The 18,359-nt window shown below is 36.9% G+C and overlaps 1 protein-coding gene across 1 annotated transcript in view; it reads right to left on the bottom strand.

Moving 5' to 3' along the window:
* LOC121313516 (rho-associated protein kinase 1-like) overlaps nt 1–18,359 on the bottom strand; it is a 58,455-nt gene that overhangs the window by 33,925 nt on the left and 6,171 nt on the right. Inside the window, exons 2-3 of the mRNA XM_041246165.1 lie at nt 2,374–2,455; nt 280–380 (exon numbers count right to left, since the gene is read on the bottom strand). Of these exons, the coding sequence (XP_041102099.1) occupies nt 280–380; nt 2,374–2,455 (183 nt within the window). The remainder of the gene's footprint in view (nt 1–279; nt 381–2,373; nt 2,456–18,359) is intronic.

Here is an 18,359-nt window from a genome sequence, read left to right as displayed (position 1 = left end):
GGAAACATCTCTATACTTATATTCAACCCTTTCAACCACCTCTATTATTTGAAATGAAAACACAAAGAAGAGAGGGTGTTTATTTAAAACTATAGCACAAGGCAAAAACTCTTTCTGCAATTACACCTTTTAGTTTTACTTTTAAATTACAATTACATTCATCACCATTTTTATGTCCATTAAACTGGGATAGACCATTTTCATAAAGCTTTTTAAATAGATAAAGCTTTGTTAATAGAAATTCTAAACCAGTAAAACAGATGTACTAATATAACTTACCAACTGAACTTCACCAAAGGCACCTCTACCAATGACTTTAACCACTTCATAATCTTCTGCCTTCATGCGCAGTTCTCTTATTTTACTAATTGTGTCTTTATCTGAGTTGGAAAAAAAACATTTGCAGTTAATACAGTCATGTTCTTTCCTTGGACTGACCAATATGATGACTCAATACAAACTGAACGGAAATCACACACAGCATATAGTTATCACCCCAGCATTTGACATGTGATTGCAGATTGTGCAACATCAATGCACGCACGTTTGTATTAATGCACTAATGTATTCAGATATGTAAGACTGTAAAACGTAATGCTTTTATTTAGCCATTTGTTTTCCCCAGTTGGGTGGGACTGAGGTACTAGGAGGCTGTGTGATTTACCTGGGATTAAACAAGGAGTCAGTGGCTTGGCCGAGCATCATAGCAGTTACTAGTATTATACCCTACAGTTGGCCACAAATGAAGGATTGCTGCATCTGACCAAAAGGACTAATTACAAGGGTTGGAAAAAATATGAAAAAGAAACTAAATCACTAACTGAACCACGATTAAGAGTGCAAAAGAAAACGAACGCCTCTAAAAGGGGGTTAAATTGCCTGACAGGAAATCAAAAATGGTTTGAAAAAGTACAGTATAGAAAAAAGGTTGCTTCTCATAAAAAGGTTGCGTGATCTTTCGTTCCTTATGATTTGGTGATTAAAGCATGTATGCAGTGTGGATTATTGGTGAGGACTCTGGACTGTTCACCAGAGTATCCTGGGTTCAATACCAGGACACTGCTGCTGTACCTTTGAGCAATTTTTACATACGCTCTGGTACCTTTACAGTAGGGTTTTTACTTCAGTAAAAACCCTACTGTAAAGGTACCAGAATGTATGTAAAAATTGTAACTCACTTTGGAAAAAAACTTCAGCCAATAAATACATTATCATTATTAAAGTCGAAGAGAACGTCAGTAAAATTATTCCTGCAGATTGGATTTCACATTCTTGTGAAATGAGAATACACAAGCACAGTTTCTGCTTTACAGAAATAAGTATTTATAGTTGGTATGTATTACACTTATTTATATAAGCTGGGACACTATCAACAGAAACCATTTTTAGGTTCCCTTGAGGGAAGATAAGATTCAGCCAAATTTGGGCATGGCTGAAAAAAAGGAGGGATTATTTTCTATTCACGTGGGTCAGCTCTGGCACTGGAATGCATGGAAAAAAAACATCAAGTTTAATTTATCTAAAAATAATCCAAAAGGACCATTAAAAACTGGGAATGCGAGCGACTAAAATACAAAACAAGTTCCACGATCAGCCCGCTTTGAGAGTGTTTCATTGTTCTAAAATGGTCATTGCTGGAACAGAAATAGATTTTAATGGTGGTACTGTACAGTGAAGAATAATCTAATACAGCTTATCTAACTTTTCTGCACTTATTTTTCCCCTCAATGTTATTTACAGATAGTAGCCTGTCTCTTATGCTGATTTGTTTGTATATATATGCCAAATTAGATTTGTTTACTGGTCGACAGTTGAGTGATGTTATCTTTCCTATATACTAGAACAGTCTTCCCTAGTCCTGTGTAGAATTTTCTTTTGTTGATCAGAATCCAATTTTCAAGACCTTTAGCCTGTCAATCAGGTGCTAGTTCCTTGTTACTGTAAGTACTGCAGGTCAGTGTGGTCTATATTCAGAGTATGACAATGGTTAAAAAGATCCATGGAAGTTAAGAGTAGGCTGGCTTTGGCAATGCACCTGCACAAGTAGCCATGACTTTGCATGAGACATTTTTCAAAGTTACCAAGACAGAAATGTAATGTTTTAAAAGGCTAAGGGGAGTATTGACTCCGCAAAAGTATTGGGGTACAAAATGGGCCCTTAAAACATTAGACTATCTAGAAGACACTAATGTCCACTGCAGCTTTAAGATTACAACTGGAGTACAGTATATCAATGCTGTGAAAAAGTCTATTGAAGGCATTGCGGAAAAAACAAGCTGGAACCTTTTTCTTGTCCATGTGAAAAAAGAGTAGTGTTCACTTACGCCCCTTTGCAGAAGACCACAGTAAAAGAAGAGAAAATGATGTACTTACATCTATTCAAGAAGTTGTCAATACTTTTGTTTTTTCTCAAGGCGGGAAAATCCAAGTCGTAAACCAAAGCATCCAAACCATCCTGTAACAGGCAATTCATTTCATTAGGGCATTTCATACACTTGGTATCACGTTCACATAAAAACTGGACTCCATATGAAATAAGATGAATAACTTCACTTATCATTGTCAAAATCAATAAAGTCTGACATTTGCATGACAATTTCAACATCTCAGCTTAACAGCATCCAAAGAATGGTGTGACATTACTGTGCTCGTGAACGTCGGTACCAAATGTGATCACAATTGAATGAGTCAGTGTAAGTGCTTACAAATGCAGAGACTAGAGGTGTCAAGTTTAAACATTCCCAATTCTATATTTACTTAATTAGTGTAAACATTTACAAACATAAACTTGGAAGACCTAGTACAGACACCTTAAATGTACCGCATTCCTCACCCTCAACTTCAGGAAAATAAATAAGAAAGTGACTTATGGAGACAATTTGCAGCTGCCTGCTCACACATTACATTACATTACAGCTTGGCAATTAGAAAAATACGGGGGTCTGATTAGAACTGAGCCTAATAACAAAATACTGCTGCTGTGGTAAACAGGAAGGCTTGCCTGGAGCTGAGCGAATCAGGAGGTCCTGTTTGGCTGGGGTGGGTGTGCCCAGAGAGCCTACACCTGCTACCATAGCTACACAGGCAGAAGCCAAGTGAAAGCTTGCTTTGTTTACATCGAGGAGGAGAGTGTCCACAGGATAACTACTATGGAACCCTTCAACTGCCAGTCAGGTACGTTGCTATTTGTGTGCTCGGGCAGTCACATCATTTGTTGGCGATTTTAACACACGCATCACTATACAGTACTTGAATTTAAGACACAGGCCGTTTTTAGACAAAAAAATTGGGTTAAAAAAGTGTGCCTTAAATTCAAAGGAATACGGTAGGTAGGTCTGTGGTGTTTGACTAGGTCTCTGTATTTGCGTTTCTCAATTGTATAGCATCTGTACCAATAGCTGTTCAGAAAAAACACAATGTTTAGATAATGGGGAAATCAAACAGCGTTCCTGAGGATACTGTAGTTAAATCATTTTGTTAGTAGTTCACTAATACAAGCCTGCAATTACACTCTACCAAAGAGTTAGTCAGTGAAACATATGACCATCAAATTAAAAAACTTTCCTCTTTAAAATCACTGTGGGGGAGGCTATTTCACACTACCATGTATCAAACTGAAGCCACTGAGGAACCTGCCTAATCACAGCCAGATTTTTACACACCATGGAAGCAACTCCCCCCCCGAAATTATTGATAGTAAAATAAATAAATCAATAAAAAAATAAACACACTGCTGTTAATTCAAAAATTCTCCAGGAGGGAAAACTGAACTTTAACGTCGTACAGTATATTTTATTACAAGCCCATTCAATTAATATTCTGTTCTTCAGAATAACCTGCAAAAAAGTTAAATGAGATAATATAATTGTATCCTTGTATTTGTATTAATGTTTTTACGATTGTTTCAACTGTTTGAATGCTTTATTGATTTTGTAATGTTATTTCTTGCTTCCTCTTGCCATTACTCTGCATTTTCCTTGACCCACCTGAATGAATCCCAGACTAAATCTCCTTTTAATATACCGTAGCTCAGGTTGGGAGCATGATGTCTATTTTTTGCTGTACAGTGTTAGAGAAAAAGCCATAACAGAGCCAAAGACTTTACAGGTCGCATCAGTATATTATTGTCTGCATAGGTTAAATCTCAGAGTTAGTTGTTGAGGACATTACCTGAATGTACACTGCAGTGTATCAAGAACCAGTGTATGTTTCAGCCTACCAATTGAGCGGCCAAGATAAAACCAGAAGACGATACCTTTGTGTATTTCAAAATTACCATTACATTCCATGCAGTCTCTATCTAACCTCAGAAACTATCAGCTGTTCGTAACCACAGAGGTTTTGCAACATTAGGAATGGAGATGTTACCATAAGAGAATGCCTGTAGTCAGCTGTACATCTGAGGAGTTTGCCTTGATTTAGAAGGATAGTTTTACACTGGCTCGAGATACAGTATGATTCACTATGACCTAATATTACAGTCACTGATAAGCTGTACACTGGCAAAGCATGACTGGTTTTATAACATAAAAACACAAATACAGTTGTTTGTAAACAACAGTATATGGTGTTGTTCAAAAATTGAAGACTGTGTATCCAATCATTGTTGCCGTACACTATTGCACATAGTTTGTCTTTAGCTGTATGCCAAGCTAGTCATGGTGTACATTGTCTTACCACATTTCAAGCAACATTAAGCTTGATATATAAATACTACAGCAGTAGCCCAAACAGACTCCAAACACAGCAACAACAATACAGCTCATTTAAGCCAAAGCTGTTCTTCATTTCATGACTGACGTTATGGGTGCGATATAGAAAGATATAGACTTTAGCTATGTTAGCATGGTCGTTTCATCAACGTTGTCAGCGTTAGAGGAATTGAAGGTACTGCCAGGACTTAAAGGACTTTGAATCCACTGTGCCAGCTGAACCAAGTGGTAGCTTTGAGTGGTCCGGTCACTGAATTAAAGGACAGAGGGCAACATTTTCAAAAATTAGTAACACAATTGCTCTGCAACCTGTGTGAAAACACACGAACGATTCGAATCTCAAGAAATTCTCTGTGTTTTCAGTATTTGACTCGAGACATTTACCTGCACCAGCATCAAGTGAATTCCTCTCCTACTGGGAAAGTGAACTTGTAAATATTTGTGCCACTTTTTAAAGCAATTGTTGAAGAATGAGTGAAAATTACGTAATATGTGAGTGGAAGATGCCACGCTAAGCTTTAAAGCTAGTTTTCCTTGCATAACTAAAATCACCTCCATTATAAATGTAGTACTGATGTCAACAGCTGACTGCGAGCGTGGCTTCAGCTGCTACAATTTAATAAAAACAGATATAAGAAATCGCTTAAAGTGACACGTGTAAACCTGCTAATGCAAATGTCTGTGGACACGTCAAACCATGACAACATTCCTGAATTTGCCTTTGAGAAGGCTTTCCAATATTGGTGCAGTGACACAAAGAGCAGGGTTATGATCTGAATGTATCGCAGAGCTGTTGAAAATCTGCTTCAGTTTTAGAAAGGTGAAGCAAATGTATATTGTGCCAGACAGTACATGCATATTGTTAAAAACAAATGTTATTTTTAATGTGACATTTTAATTTTATCAACAATGGAAAAGTCTAATTTCTAGATTTGTTTTTATTATTGAGAATAAATTAATATTTTGTCAAAAAATAAGTACATGTATGACTACATTAGAAAGGAATGTTATACCACACACTACTATTTTTTTAAATAAGATTTTAGTTACTGCCTTGTAACAACTAATATACTGCACTACACCTTTTATTTAGAGAAGGAAAACCTGAAACGAATAGGATTTCTTTTTTATATGAAAAGCACTTGACAGGCTATACAAATGATAATGGTATCCTTGTTTTAGTTCAATGTTATGTGTTTTATTGCCATGTTATATGGCAAAACAACTGCAAAAGTTGCAAAATAAACAAGTTAACAAAATACATTGTTATGATGCATGAGTAATTTTACACAAGTGTATGTACAATGTATCTGTCTCTCTATATTATAGTAAATTAAGGTACACGTGGAACAAAACCAGGAGTCGTAGCACCCCTTGAGGACTGTGGACTAAAGTTTATTGAAAGGATTTGTTACTAGTGATTATAAAAATATAAGCGCTAGGAAAACCCTGGCAGACATTCTTATTTTAATCTTCGCAGCCTGTTCAATATCATATATACTTCTTCTCCCTTGCCTAAGGTTATTGTTTCACTCAATGCGGAAAAGGCTTTTGACCGCTTCGAGTGGAATTACCGGTTTACTATTTGTTTCAATGGTACACGACAAGGCTGCCCTCCTCTTTCTCTCCCCCCTTCTTTTTGCCGTTGCCACTGAACCTCTTTCGACATCCCTGTGTGGAAGTCAGGACTTAAGGGGAGGAAAAAAGGACACCATTTCCAAGATGCTACTGTAAAAATTGATTTTTTAGCTAATTTTTATAGGATGAGAGTCAAACACAGCCAAAATACGACTGGTCCTGGGAGAGCATCCCACTGAAAAATTCCTGGTCCTGAAAGGGTTAAAAACTTTTTTTTTTTTTTTTTTTAAATGATTTTAGACACGTTGTGCATAATAGAATGCCTCAAATGTCTGGTCTTTCCCTATTTTCAACATAAATAGTTCCCTTTCTTTCAGTGTTTCTTTAAAGTACTGTTTGAACATCTAGTATACAGTTCTTTATGCAATTATGTATTTTAGCCTAATTTAGACAGACACCAAGTGATGATTTACAGTAAAACATTTCTCAACCCTGTATACTTACTCTCATATCTGAGCCCAAGAAATAAATGTTATTCATCAAATTATGAAAAGTGTCTGCAGTATTAGGCAGTAGTAGTAGTATTTAAATTTGTTCTCTTGTAAAGTCAGACTGGGTTTAATTATTACCACCACTTAACATGTATGATGGCATTAACTTCCATTATGGTATGCAGCACTCCAGACAAGCTGCATGAACAGCTTGAGTTTGCATGTTATCTTTCTTCTTGTACCAGAGTCTTAATTATCACTTGTGAATATACTGCATGCGGTAGCTAGAGAAAGGATCAAAGAAATGACGGGACAGACAATTGTACAGTAGCCTGTCTGGGAATTTAGAAAAGTGATCAAAAACTATTGAACAGGTCATGTTGAATTTTACACAACCAAAATGCATTTTACTCACATACTGTAGCGTCTAAATTGGAGAATAAATTACTCAATGACCCAAACCCTTATCTGGAGCACTGATGGTATGGATACATTTCTAATCCATGTCATAATACCCTCAAAAGGCTTTACCTTGATCTTGCAAATTGCACCTGAGTGACATTTGAATAGTTTTTGATGAACTGCATTTTGGTGTAAATTCAAAAAGATGCAAACTCCTTGTTAAATAAGGCCATACTTTACGTAACTTTTAAAATTAAACTATTCCTTAAAACTGGAAATCAAACAGTCTTCCTTCCAACACAAAAAAATATTACGGGTCCCCGAGTAGCTCAAATCGGGGGTAAAAAGAGTTCAAGTTCTGTACATTTTTTAAGTTCAACCAGAACTATTCTAAACTCTGTCCCCAAAGAGAAAAGTTTAACATTCCAAAATACCAGAAGGATTCACTGCTCCAACTCCAGACTTCTCTAAAGCTGTACATTTATGGTAACAACAACTCCCTTTTTATTTGCAGATACTGAAAAAAAAAAAAAAAAAAAAACAGAACTTAATTAGGACTGGCTAACAAGACTTATTTTGCAGGGTTTCAGACAAGAGCAATAAATCACGTAAACTGTGCATCCTAGACCTGTGGTTCTTACTCAACAGAACGTTGATCGCACATCGAGTCTGCTGTCATACCAGCAAACTGTCTCTGATCAGCACAAACAGAATGAAATTAGGCAGCTGACTATCAGGCTGGAGCTAAACAACCTATTCATAATGTTGACTAATAATGAATTATCTGTTGTGAGAATAGCTTGAATTAAACCTAGAAGGGCTCCAAGAGCCAAAATGCTGATAGCAAAGAAAGCAGATCATTCCACCTACCTCCTGTCTAATGCTGCTACATAAAGAAGTTTCACTGACGCTACCAGCAATGGGATCGTTACCATCTTATGTACCTCTGTACTGCAGCAGGTTGCCTACTGTAGGTGAGCCCTAAAAGTTTTTACAGAAAACAACCCTAATTAATGACAAGCTCCAAGAGCCATATTGTACAGTACAGGTAGACAATCAATTCCATACCACTTTTTAGTCAACCTTCACGCAGTTCTTTTAATTGACCGCAGTATGGTGCTGCTGCAATGCAAGCTTACTGTGTATATATATATGTATCTCAAGCAGCATCAATTTCGTGTACATAAACAACGTACATTAATGTCTCCTTGGGACTACGAAACAAATATGCAAGTCTCAATCTGGGGAGGTGTGTGTAAAAACGGAATAATTTAAATTAAAATAAATTTCTACAGTAATTTATATTTTGAGATCCTAAAAGTCAATACAAAAGCACCTACGTATGCTTACAAGTCATACCAATGGCAAGATCACCTGGCTTTAACATTCTAATCGAGGGGTCTCCAATCCTGGTCCTGGAGGGCCGGTGTCCCTCCTGTTTTTTGTTCTAACGGTACACTAAATTAATTAACTGGTCCAATTAAGCTTCTAAAAGTAATTTAGGGTACCGCTGGAACAAAAACCAGGAGGGACACCGACCCTCCAGGACCAGGATTGGAGACTCCTGTTCTAATCAGTTAATGCTCCTATTTACACTTACTTAGTGCCTAGGCCACCTTTGGCAACCTAACATGGACTAGACCTCACTACACACAGAATGCAAAAAGCACATCAGATATGCATACCGTAGTGTATTTTCTGTGATTTCAAATTATTCAAAACACCTCTTTTTATGGTTAATTTTTTAAGGTCCTAATTTGGTCACTTACAAAAAATACACAATTTCTTACGATTAGCTACGGCTAATTTTTTTTTTCCCGAATGTGTTAAAAAGCTCAAAAGTAATGTTTATTTCTCTACCATAATCATCAGGGATCAGCTGTATTTTTGTTGTAAAATATTAGACACACTGAGGGCTGTATGACACCTAGGGGCACTTCCCATGTCGACTCAGGAACAGGGACAGTAAAGCTCCTCTCAAGCTGGTCCAACTTTAGGTTGACTGAGTTGGATTTCTGCGCTTATACGACCTAAAAAAGCTTTCCAAAGACAGCTTAGAGACATCAGAACAGTTGCAAGTGTAACCTGGGTATTAAAACAACCTGACATCTTTTCAGCATGTTGTCAGAACATGTATTACTACCACATAATAAAATAACCTTGAAGTAGGTTATTTATATTGGCTGACTAATGACAAAAGCTAAACATACACTACAGGATGCATCATTTAGATTAGTTAAGTAAGTATAATGTGTACAATGCATACTACTGTATTTATACATGCATTAACTGAGCAACACTAACTTACACAGTGCAGTTTGTGACACAGCATTTAAGTTTTCAAAATCGACAGCTCAGACTGCTCACTGCCTGCCCTGAAATCAAACACTCGCCCTGCTCAAGAAGTACATGATGTCTGCATAACTTCCAGCTACAGTTTGGTCCGAATTGCTACAGCAACATTCCACAGTAGGCAATCACTCGTCAGAGAGCTATTTTAACTATGCGACCAAACAAGTTCCCAATGAGATGTGAAAAACCCAGTTGAGAGTCGCAGAACGGATTCTGTTTTCAATTATGATTCCCGGCAGTGCTTTGAGTGTTTACTTTTAAGAACAGTAGGTCCCAGAAGCAGTTTTTTCTGGGTAACAAAAGACTCCCTTTTAAATTTACAACATTTTAACCAACAATGTCTTTCATGAAGCACACACATTAATTGTAGTTAATATGGTCAGGAATTTCATATTCATCCAAGGAAGACCTTACAGTTGCACTCCATGCTCATTTTTTAACAGCTGTGCAACATTGTATCCCTTATCGTTCAACTTATATGCTGTAAGTGAAGCTCAATACTTCATTTACAATCTACACTGATACTAGTGTGAATATAGAAAACCTGAAATATCATAGTGGAAAACCCCACAACTGCTTTCAAGGTTGCTGTGGTGATGTTCTATGCAGAGCAGGCCTTCCCAATTGACGAGCTGTATTACAAATTCCTAGTTGTGCAAGACCACTGGACAAGCATTAAAATCAAAAACTGAACTACATGTCCACATGTATGGTCTCACCCAGAAATCCATGCACTCTTCCTTTTAACTTGAGGCTTCATTATATAATAATTCTTTAAATAATAGAAATTCACAATCACTTCCATATGACAGGCAATAAGCCATCTTTTCGCCTACCCATAAATTAAGACAAATTAGCATTCTTTTCATTTAGCACAACAGTGGAAAATCCCACTTGAACAGATAAGACGGCACCTAACATTTGGCATATAGCCAATTAAAGATTTAAGTATAAGCACACCTGTACTTCATTCAGCTCTTTCTAGTAACTCAGATATGTTTTTATTATTTTAAAGCCTGGAGTATGCAATCATAAAAGATAAGCATTTTTTGAGTTGACATACTTGTAAAGTAAATCTGTGACACTTTCAAACCATTACTCTTTCTAAAACAGTAATGTAGAAATGTACAGTATCCCGTTTACCTTCCCAATAGAGATTTTACTAGATCAGTAATTTTGACAAACCAACACCCATCTTGGTTACAGCTACTGTATGTACCAGAATTGGAACAAGTTATATTACTGCTAATAATAGTCAGAAGGCACGCAAATGCAAGAACGTTTCCCTGAAAATCACTTGATTTCCACTGGCTGTTGAATCTGATGTGATGCACCAGTTACTTGCGGTGCTGCCAAACAAGTGCATGTCCCTGTTGCTGCCCATGAATTCAATTACAGCGTTTCTGCTACACTGCTTGAGAACAGCAAGAAGTCTACCTTTTTTGCTCCAGGAAATGGACATGAACTGGATTAGATACGTTCAGTACAGGCAAGCTCTGTGTGGGTGCACGGTGCAAAGGGCTGCGCGACCAGTGCAGGGCTTGTCTCTGCTTGTCCGTGTCTTGGACATCTGCATTGTCTTTCTACACTGGCTGAGTTTTCAAATAGGCATGGTCTTGGCTTTCTACATATTAATGCTAGGAGTCTTCTTCCGAAATTAGATTTGCTAAAAACTTGTTTTATAGTAGCTAAGCCTGATGTTGTAATTTGGTTAAAGCCCTCTAAATTGATGTCTATAATATCTATAGAACTGATTGTAAGGGGGGGGGGGGGTGTTGCCATATACATAATTGATAAATTCCAAGCTACTGTATTCTGTGTTGTTGACCTTTTTCCTTCAAAACCATTATCAAAATGCAGTATCAGTTCACAAAAAGATCTTCCTCAGACACTTTGCTAAGGCTGCAAGTGCCATCGCTTGATTTAGAAGACGCGCGTTTGCAGTTGAAAAAAATGCGTTAACCGGTGTATAACCGAATTACGATAATTTCGGTTTAGAATGAAAGCAACGGTATTAATACCGTAATGTACCTAAACCGCGGTAAACCGAAAAACCGGTATACTGACCCATCCCTAATTAGATTGCATACATTTTTTAATTTCATGGGCCCTAAAGTGCGTACAGAGGCTGCTAAAAGATAATTTGCCTATTTTGCTACCGTGTTTTATTGTGTTGCTGCTGTCTTTCTTGGCTAGGTCGCACTTGTAAAAGAGATTTTAATCTCAAATGTGCTTGACTAGTAAAATAAAGTTTTGGTTTTTTTTTATATATAAAAAAATGGTCATTCAAGCTATTTGGCTTCCAATTAAGTCTTGTTTTTTTATTACACCATTTAAAAACTTACTGAAATTCATAGCCACATAACTTACACTTGAGGGCCAATATAACATGCTCAAGCAAGGGCAGAGACTGGGGCACCAAGTCACTGATAATCAAGGCCGTAATATAAAAATAGAAATACAACACAACTGGAAAATCATTGGACAAACAGCATGAATGGCTTCCTTTAAAGTGATATAAAAGATACAGTAAAACCAAAGAATTTCAGTGTGCTAAAATAGAGGAGCACATCTGTTTTGCTACAATGCATTATTCGAAATAAGTTACAATAGTTGCCTTGTTTTCAACAAAACCATTGGAACCCTCATTACTTTAATATAGATCTTTAGGCTCCAGTAAAAGCATCTGATCACTGCTAATGTATCTCGTTTACCCTTCTGCACACTAAGTGCTAACGAGTTCAACCTTTATTGAATAAAACTGGAAATCAATGGAGCCTATGCATGTTTGAAAAAATGTTTTGAAAAATGTCCTATTAGTAGTTTTGTACTCATTTTCTTTCCTGTGTTCCTTTCCTTAGCTTGGGATCTACAGTATGAAGGAATAGTGCTCGGACCACTGATCTGTCAATTAGCAAATGCTCCAGATCAAATAAGTCATAAAAAACATCTGGTCAATTCTGAAACTGCTGATCAGTTTAAAAAAAAAAAAAAAAAAAAAAAAAGCGCTAAATGGAAAAGTAGTTAATAATTTAAGAAGCACTGGTAAAGTACTCAGTTAGTAGACAGGCTTGCATCACAGCTTACCCTGTGAACTTTTGGGAAGCTGCTTTTTAAGCATGCTTGTTACCTTCCTAAATGCAGTGTCATCAAGAACTAGTAGAGCAGGGAGAGGTTCATAGTGGGCAACAGTACAACAAACTAGCTTCCACATTTACAGCAAACGTTCTTGAACCGGAACTCTAAACAAACACAAGACTGTTAAAACAAGCACTGCTACTAATTTGATTTGCTAACCTCCATCTTCAAGACGATGCCGTAGTGATGAGAACGTCTACTCAGTACCTAAGGTGTAACAATACACTAAGTTCCCTACATATAAGATCTGTATCACAATATAAACGCAATGGCCCTGATACCTGTTTGTATGATGCATAATAAAATGTAATTCTTCATTCAAGAACCACTATAATGGTGAATATTGTACTTTTGGTAGTGATTCACAATACATAAAATGCAACGACACAGCATGTGAAAGAAAACATCATGCTTCATCGATACATGATGAATTGTTACACCCCTACTCACCTGGGGGGGGGTTCTAATGTTATTGAAATACAAAAGTAAATAACAACTTTCCCAAGTTCAAGAATTTTTTCAAGTCTTTCTGTCAAAGCAAAATATTCATTATATTTCAAATATATGCATGGTACGCCATTCAGTATTTAGTACAGATCTCTGGAGCAGCAGAACATACACCAACAACCAGTGTTGCCAGGGGGCTGCAGTGAGAAAAACACGTATTTACAGATTTACATTTAAAAGCATTACAGGTTTATGGCAGATTTAATATTGCCAACTACTGTATGTGAGTATGTAAGTCCTTCAGATGTATTTGGGTTCAGCAGCAAGGTAAAGTTCTTCAAAGGAATTAAAAAGTACCAGTAATAAGCCTCACTCCTACTGTCATAGCTAGCTAAAGAATCTTAACTAGTGATTGTACGAGAAGGCTATATACGCTACAGGTCAAAAGGTAAAATTGAAAAAAAAATTGAAAAAACATAAAATTAAAAAAGAGAAGGGCAAACAGAGGGAGGGGCACTGTTAGACTGTGCTTCCAGGAATTTTCAAATCACACTTGTTCACTGACAGTGTCACTCTGTGATTTTTCCATCTCAACTCAGAAATGTTTAAAAAGAAAGGATTGACCTAATGTTTTGATTTAAAAAACAGTTGGATTTTCATCACTGTGACTTCACACACCATTTCCCCCTTACTCTGTGATTTTGAACAAATTTACGTGACTGCTCTGTGATTTTTAGTATAAATTTCTGTGACAAAATCCCAGCCTGAACTATAAGCAATAGCCAAAGATGTGTCTGGTACATAATGTCTGTTTGGAGTTATAAGTAGGCCTAAATAATCTGCAAGTCCCAGTTCTCACATATCATAAAACCCATCAATCAGACTAAATTCAGGATAAGAAATTGACAGATTCAGTCAATTGCATTAGTTATGCCTAAAATCCAAATAAGATTAATTTAGGCCTGAGTGTTTGTCCATCTACTACAATCTATATGGCACACACCTACATTTAGACATACAAGATTTTCTTTCCTGAAACTCATAAATTACAGTGGTGGTCGTAATAAGTGTTTAAAACTAATGTTGAGCACCAAGGGTGATCATCCAAGACCTGTTTAACGAAAATAGGCAGAAACAGGTTTCGAAGCATTGGAAAAATCTTGGACAAATAAATCTTGTAATAAAGACTTCTGCAGAGCAGTTTATGGAATTCCATGTTTTACTATGCGCTTAATTAGGCTTCAAGTTTGACTTTATGAAAAAACACAATCACAGTGAAGTAGAGTAGTTGTTACATCTTATCTGGTGTACAGATTGCATCCTGTGCACCGAATTTCAGTTTTCAAAAAAACACAGCACCTGTAGGCCTACACACATCCTTCAGGGATTGTGGCTCTTTATTTTGAACTGAAATATTTCACGACTGTGGTGAAGGGTGGGATAAAATGTTTTAGCAAAACACAATTATTTGTTTTAAAGCCACTCCTGAGTACAGTTGTCATTTGTGTCATTTATCATGAGGTAATATGTCATGTGTAGGGCTTCTTACTATATAAGAGACGTAATTTCGCACATTTTTTAGTGGTCGGAACAGTTTAGCTTTACGGTCCTCTCGCCCAAACTCCACGAAAAGACATCTGTTATACAACAATAAACACCCTACACAAAATGTACTATAAAAAACTTTTAGCTAAATCTGGAGCGCCTTAAAACTGCTAAGCAATTGGGGTGTTAATTTTGCTCTCTTCACTTCAGAACTAGGAGGCAAACAAGCAGCTAGTAACTTTTGACTGGCACAGCTTAAGGTAAGCTGAATCTCAGGCCAGAATAGCATGGACTAGTTCACAGAACCACAGCCTACCAGGAAATCATGAGGCAATTACATTTACTCAGCAGCGTTAATTAATAGACTGCCAACTTAACCTGAATGAATGCATTGCAACTGAACTGCTAATCAGTATCTCCTAGGCATCTGTCTGGCCACACCTGACCAAAAAGTTTTTACAGTGTTGGGGCCTTCTAGTCCAGACCAGTAAACTGATCTAATTTTCTCTCTATGACAGTTCTTTATTTTTAAGAGTAGAGTAACACACCAACCATGTCATTAGTTATCTAAAGGAATTGTTGGCTGTAAAGTGCTGAGACAGTTAGTTGAGTTTAGAAATTTATGTCAGTAGTGTAAAAACTTCTAAGACAGACTGCCTCTTTAAGAACCATGACTGTGATGTGCAGGGTTTGGGGTGGAAAGTTTTACTGATAAAATAGAAATAAAGTACAGTTTACTACCTCAGGGAGTTCCTTTCCAGAAGTAGAGTTTCATTTATTTACACAGAGGCCTTAACAGCATAAATATGGGGGGGGTTTCTGGGCATGGAAAAAAAAATTGTCAATTATAAAATGCATTTCCCTTTGTTTATATTAATTTTCCAAAAGTAATTTTGTCCACCAAGTATTACAGCTGGTATGATAGCTGATTTGTCTTTGGCAGGTTGTGCATTTTACCCCTGGTTTGGTCAGAACCAAGTCATGAGCCTCAGAGCTACCCTCAATTATTATTCAGATGATCAGGAGTTTGAGTTATCGGGCCCGTTTGCTCCGTTCTGTTTTGCAAAGTGGCATGAAGAGACAGATATTCTCACTTCAAGGGTCACACACGGCAGGTTTAACGTCAAAGCAAAAAACACTATTCTTCAGAGCAAAACAGGAGGTGGAAAAGACATTGCAACCTTCACATTAATAGACACATATAGAAATATGTTACAGAAATAACACATTCTTCTTAACTGCAAGTTAACATTGGTCAATTCATGAAAAAAAAAAAAAAAAACATTTTCTGCACTGCTTAGCAACAAAAAAGCTTGCAAGTGCTTGTTACACTATACAACACCCTTTAGGTTTCTTCATGAGCTGCGCGTTACAAGTTGGATTTCCCTATCTGTGCAGTGGCTGTGTATTGCAGTCACAAGGCAAGTGTTTTGGGGGTCTGTTACTGCCTGTGGCATTCATGAAGATATGCTTATTCAAAAGTATGATCATACTCTAGCTCAGTCACAGACAGTGCTTGATGACGAACAGATTTAAAAAAAAATTCTTATTATTATAACAGAAAATGTACATTTGGTTTGAAGTTACTGCAGTATTTCCACAGGTCACCCAATAAGGCCTTTAAGATCTCTTTCAAAGATAATCAAAGACCAATTAATTAACCTGCAGACTAAGAATTTAACATGGGTGTCAATTGATCATTTTTCAGGAGGTGTAGCTCATATGAAAAAATATATAATAGATCCCACAACAAAATAAATGGCATCACTGGGAAGATCTACTTCATGCCTTTCTGTAGCTGTTCATATTCATGACCAAATATGGTCATTCCGTGCAGGCAGCAAAGGGTTAACCTACAGAGTAAGACTTCAACATGGATGAGAATGTTTAACCAGCACTTCCACTCAGCACTTCCACTCACAAGTCCACTTTTGAGTCCGGTGTAAATAAATAAATAAATATTTGGGATATAGGTTGCTTTTCTGTTCACACATTTCTGAATTGCACATGCCCAAAATTTTGCGTCCCATCCATCAAATTTATATTTTAACACAAAGGAAGAAACTCCACGGATATGTATTTTGGTCCATTTTTATGACAGTTTAAACTCTATGGCATATAGTAGTTTAATAAATCTCTGTCTGTGTATAGATATACATATAAACAGACACACTTTTTCTGTTATATATACTAACAGTAGACTGTTCGCATGACAACGAGACAGCGTTCTAAGCATTGTTTACTGCCTTAAGTTCATCTACGTGCGTTTTAATATTTTTCTGCATTCCAAAAACAGCATCGCCGTGTCCTTTAAGCGACGAGTCACGAAAAACTGTACAACCGTGCAGATGTTTTTTGTTTGTTTTATTGACCAGCAGCTCTTTCACACACAGTACATCTTGCTGTCTCGATACACAAGCCACAAATACTTCATCTCCCATTCAAAATTCTAAGAACATATGTTTCGTTTGAGTTTTTGTGCATTACTACTGCTTCAGTTACTGCAATACTCATATGTCAGAAGTAGATGGCTGAGATGCAGATGGGTGATCTTCTTCATGAGAATCCCCTGGAGATGCTGACTGCTTAGCAAAAAAACTTCAGATTGACAATTGGGGACTTGCTGTCAGTGTACACTCTGCAATAGATATTAATTGTTATGCTTGAAAAAAATCTGTAAGGGCATCCCTTACTAGTGCGGAAAACAACAAAAGCTCAACGTTAAATTAGGCGACTGCAAAAATGAAATGCAGGTTAAAAGTAGGATCAGGGATCAATTTGTCAACTTGGTTTGAAATAAAATTAAAGGGACCAGAAACAGGCACTAGCAAGATATTAAGGCAAAAGCAAAGATTGTTTTGCAATTAACAGCTTTTTCTGAGTTTAATTACAAAACGGAATCAGCTAAATTTGTCACCCGATTAAAAATAAAACCTGAAAACTTCAAGCCCTACTTGTGTGCGTTCGCATTTACTTTTCCAAAATACTTGTTTTATTTCTCAACAATATGTACCTCTGTTAATATGGGGCATAACACATTATTCTAAAATAAAATACAATGCATGGTGGGATACTATCATATTAATTTCCAATGTTCATTGCACTGCTAGGAACTGAAACCAAACCATTCTAATAGCATTAGTGTGTGTACGCTTGCGTACGCTTTAAGTTCGACTAAACATGAAACAGTACTTCAGTGTGGACGCTAAAGTTTGCGCTAGATTAATTAAAATGTTTTTGAGTACGGTTCTCGAGATCGTGATGTAATCTGGACAGGGCCTAAAAGTAAATATCCTTAATATTGCTGGCCAAGCCAAATATGAGGCTTACTTCTGCCACCTACAGGACTGGAGTGTACCTTAATCAATGCTGTTATATAGCACACAGTTTTTTTTGTTTTGTTTTTTTTTTAAACAAGGAAGTATTTTACGGTCATTGCTGCAGTGTAATTGATTACCACGAATATGCATGTCTTTGTCCCTTTCCATTCTGTGCACCTAGTGAACGCAAGACAAAATATTTTTTCTGTCCAATGGATTTATTTTGCATTATGCGTTAACATGACCTCTGAAAGGTCCAAAGCTCCATTTGAAATAACCAGAAACAACACACACACTCCACACATTGCTATTGTATGCCTAAAACTGAAATAAAAAGGTGGGAGGAACACAGCAGTACAGAGCATGTGAATTGC

Source organism: Polyodon spathula, chromosome 3, assembly GCF_017654505.1.
Source record: "Polyodon spathula isolate WHYD16114869_AA chromosome 3, ASM1765450v1, whole genome shotgun sequence".
Lineage (NCBI taxonomy): Eukaryota > Metazoa > Chordata > Actinopteri > Acipenseriformes > Polyodontidae > Polyodon > Polyodon spathula.
This window is presented reverse-complemented; position numbering and strand designations above follow the sequence as displayed.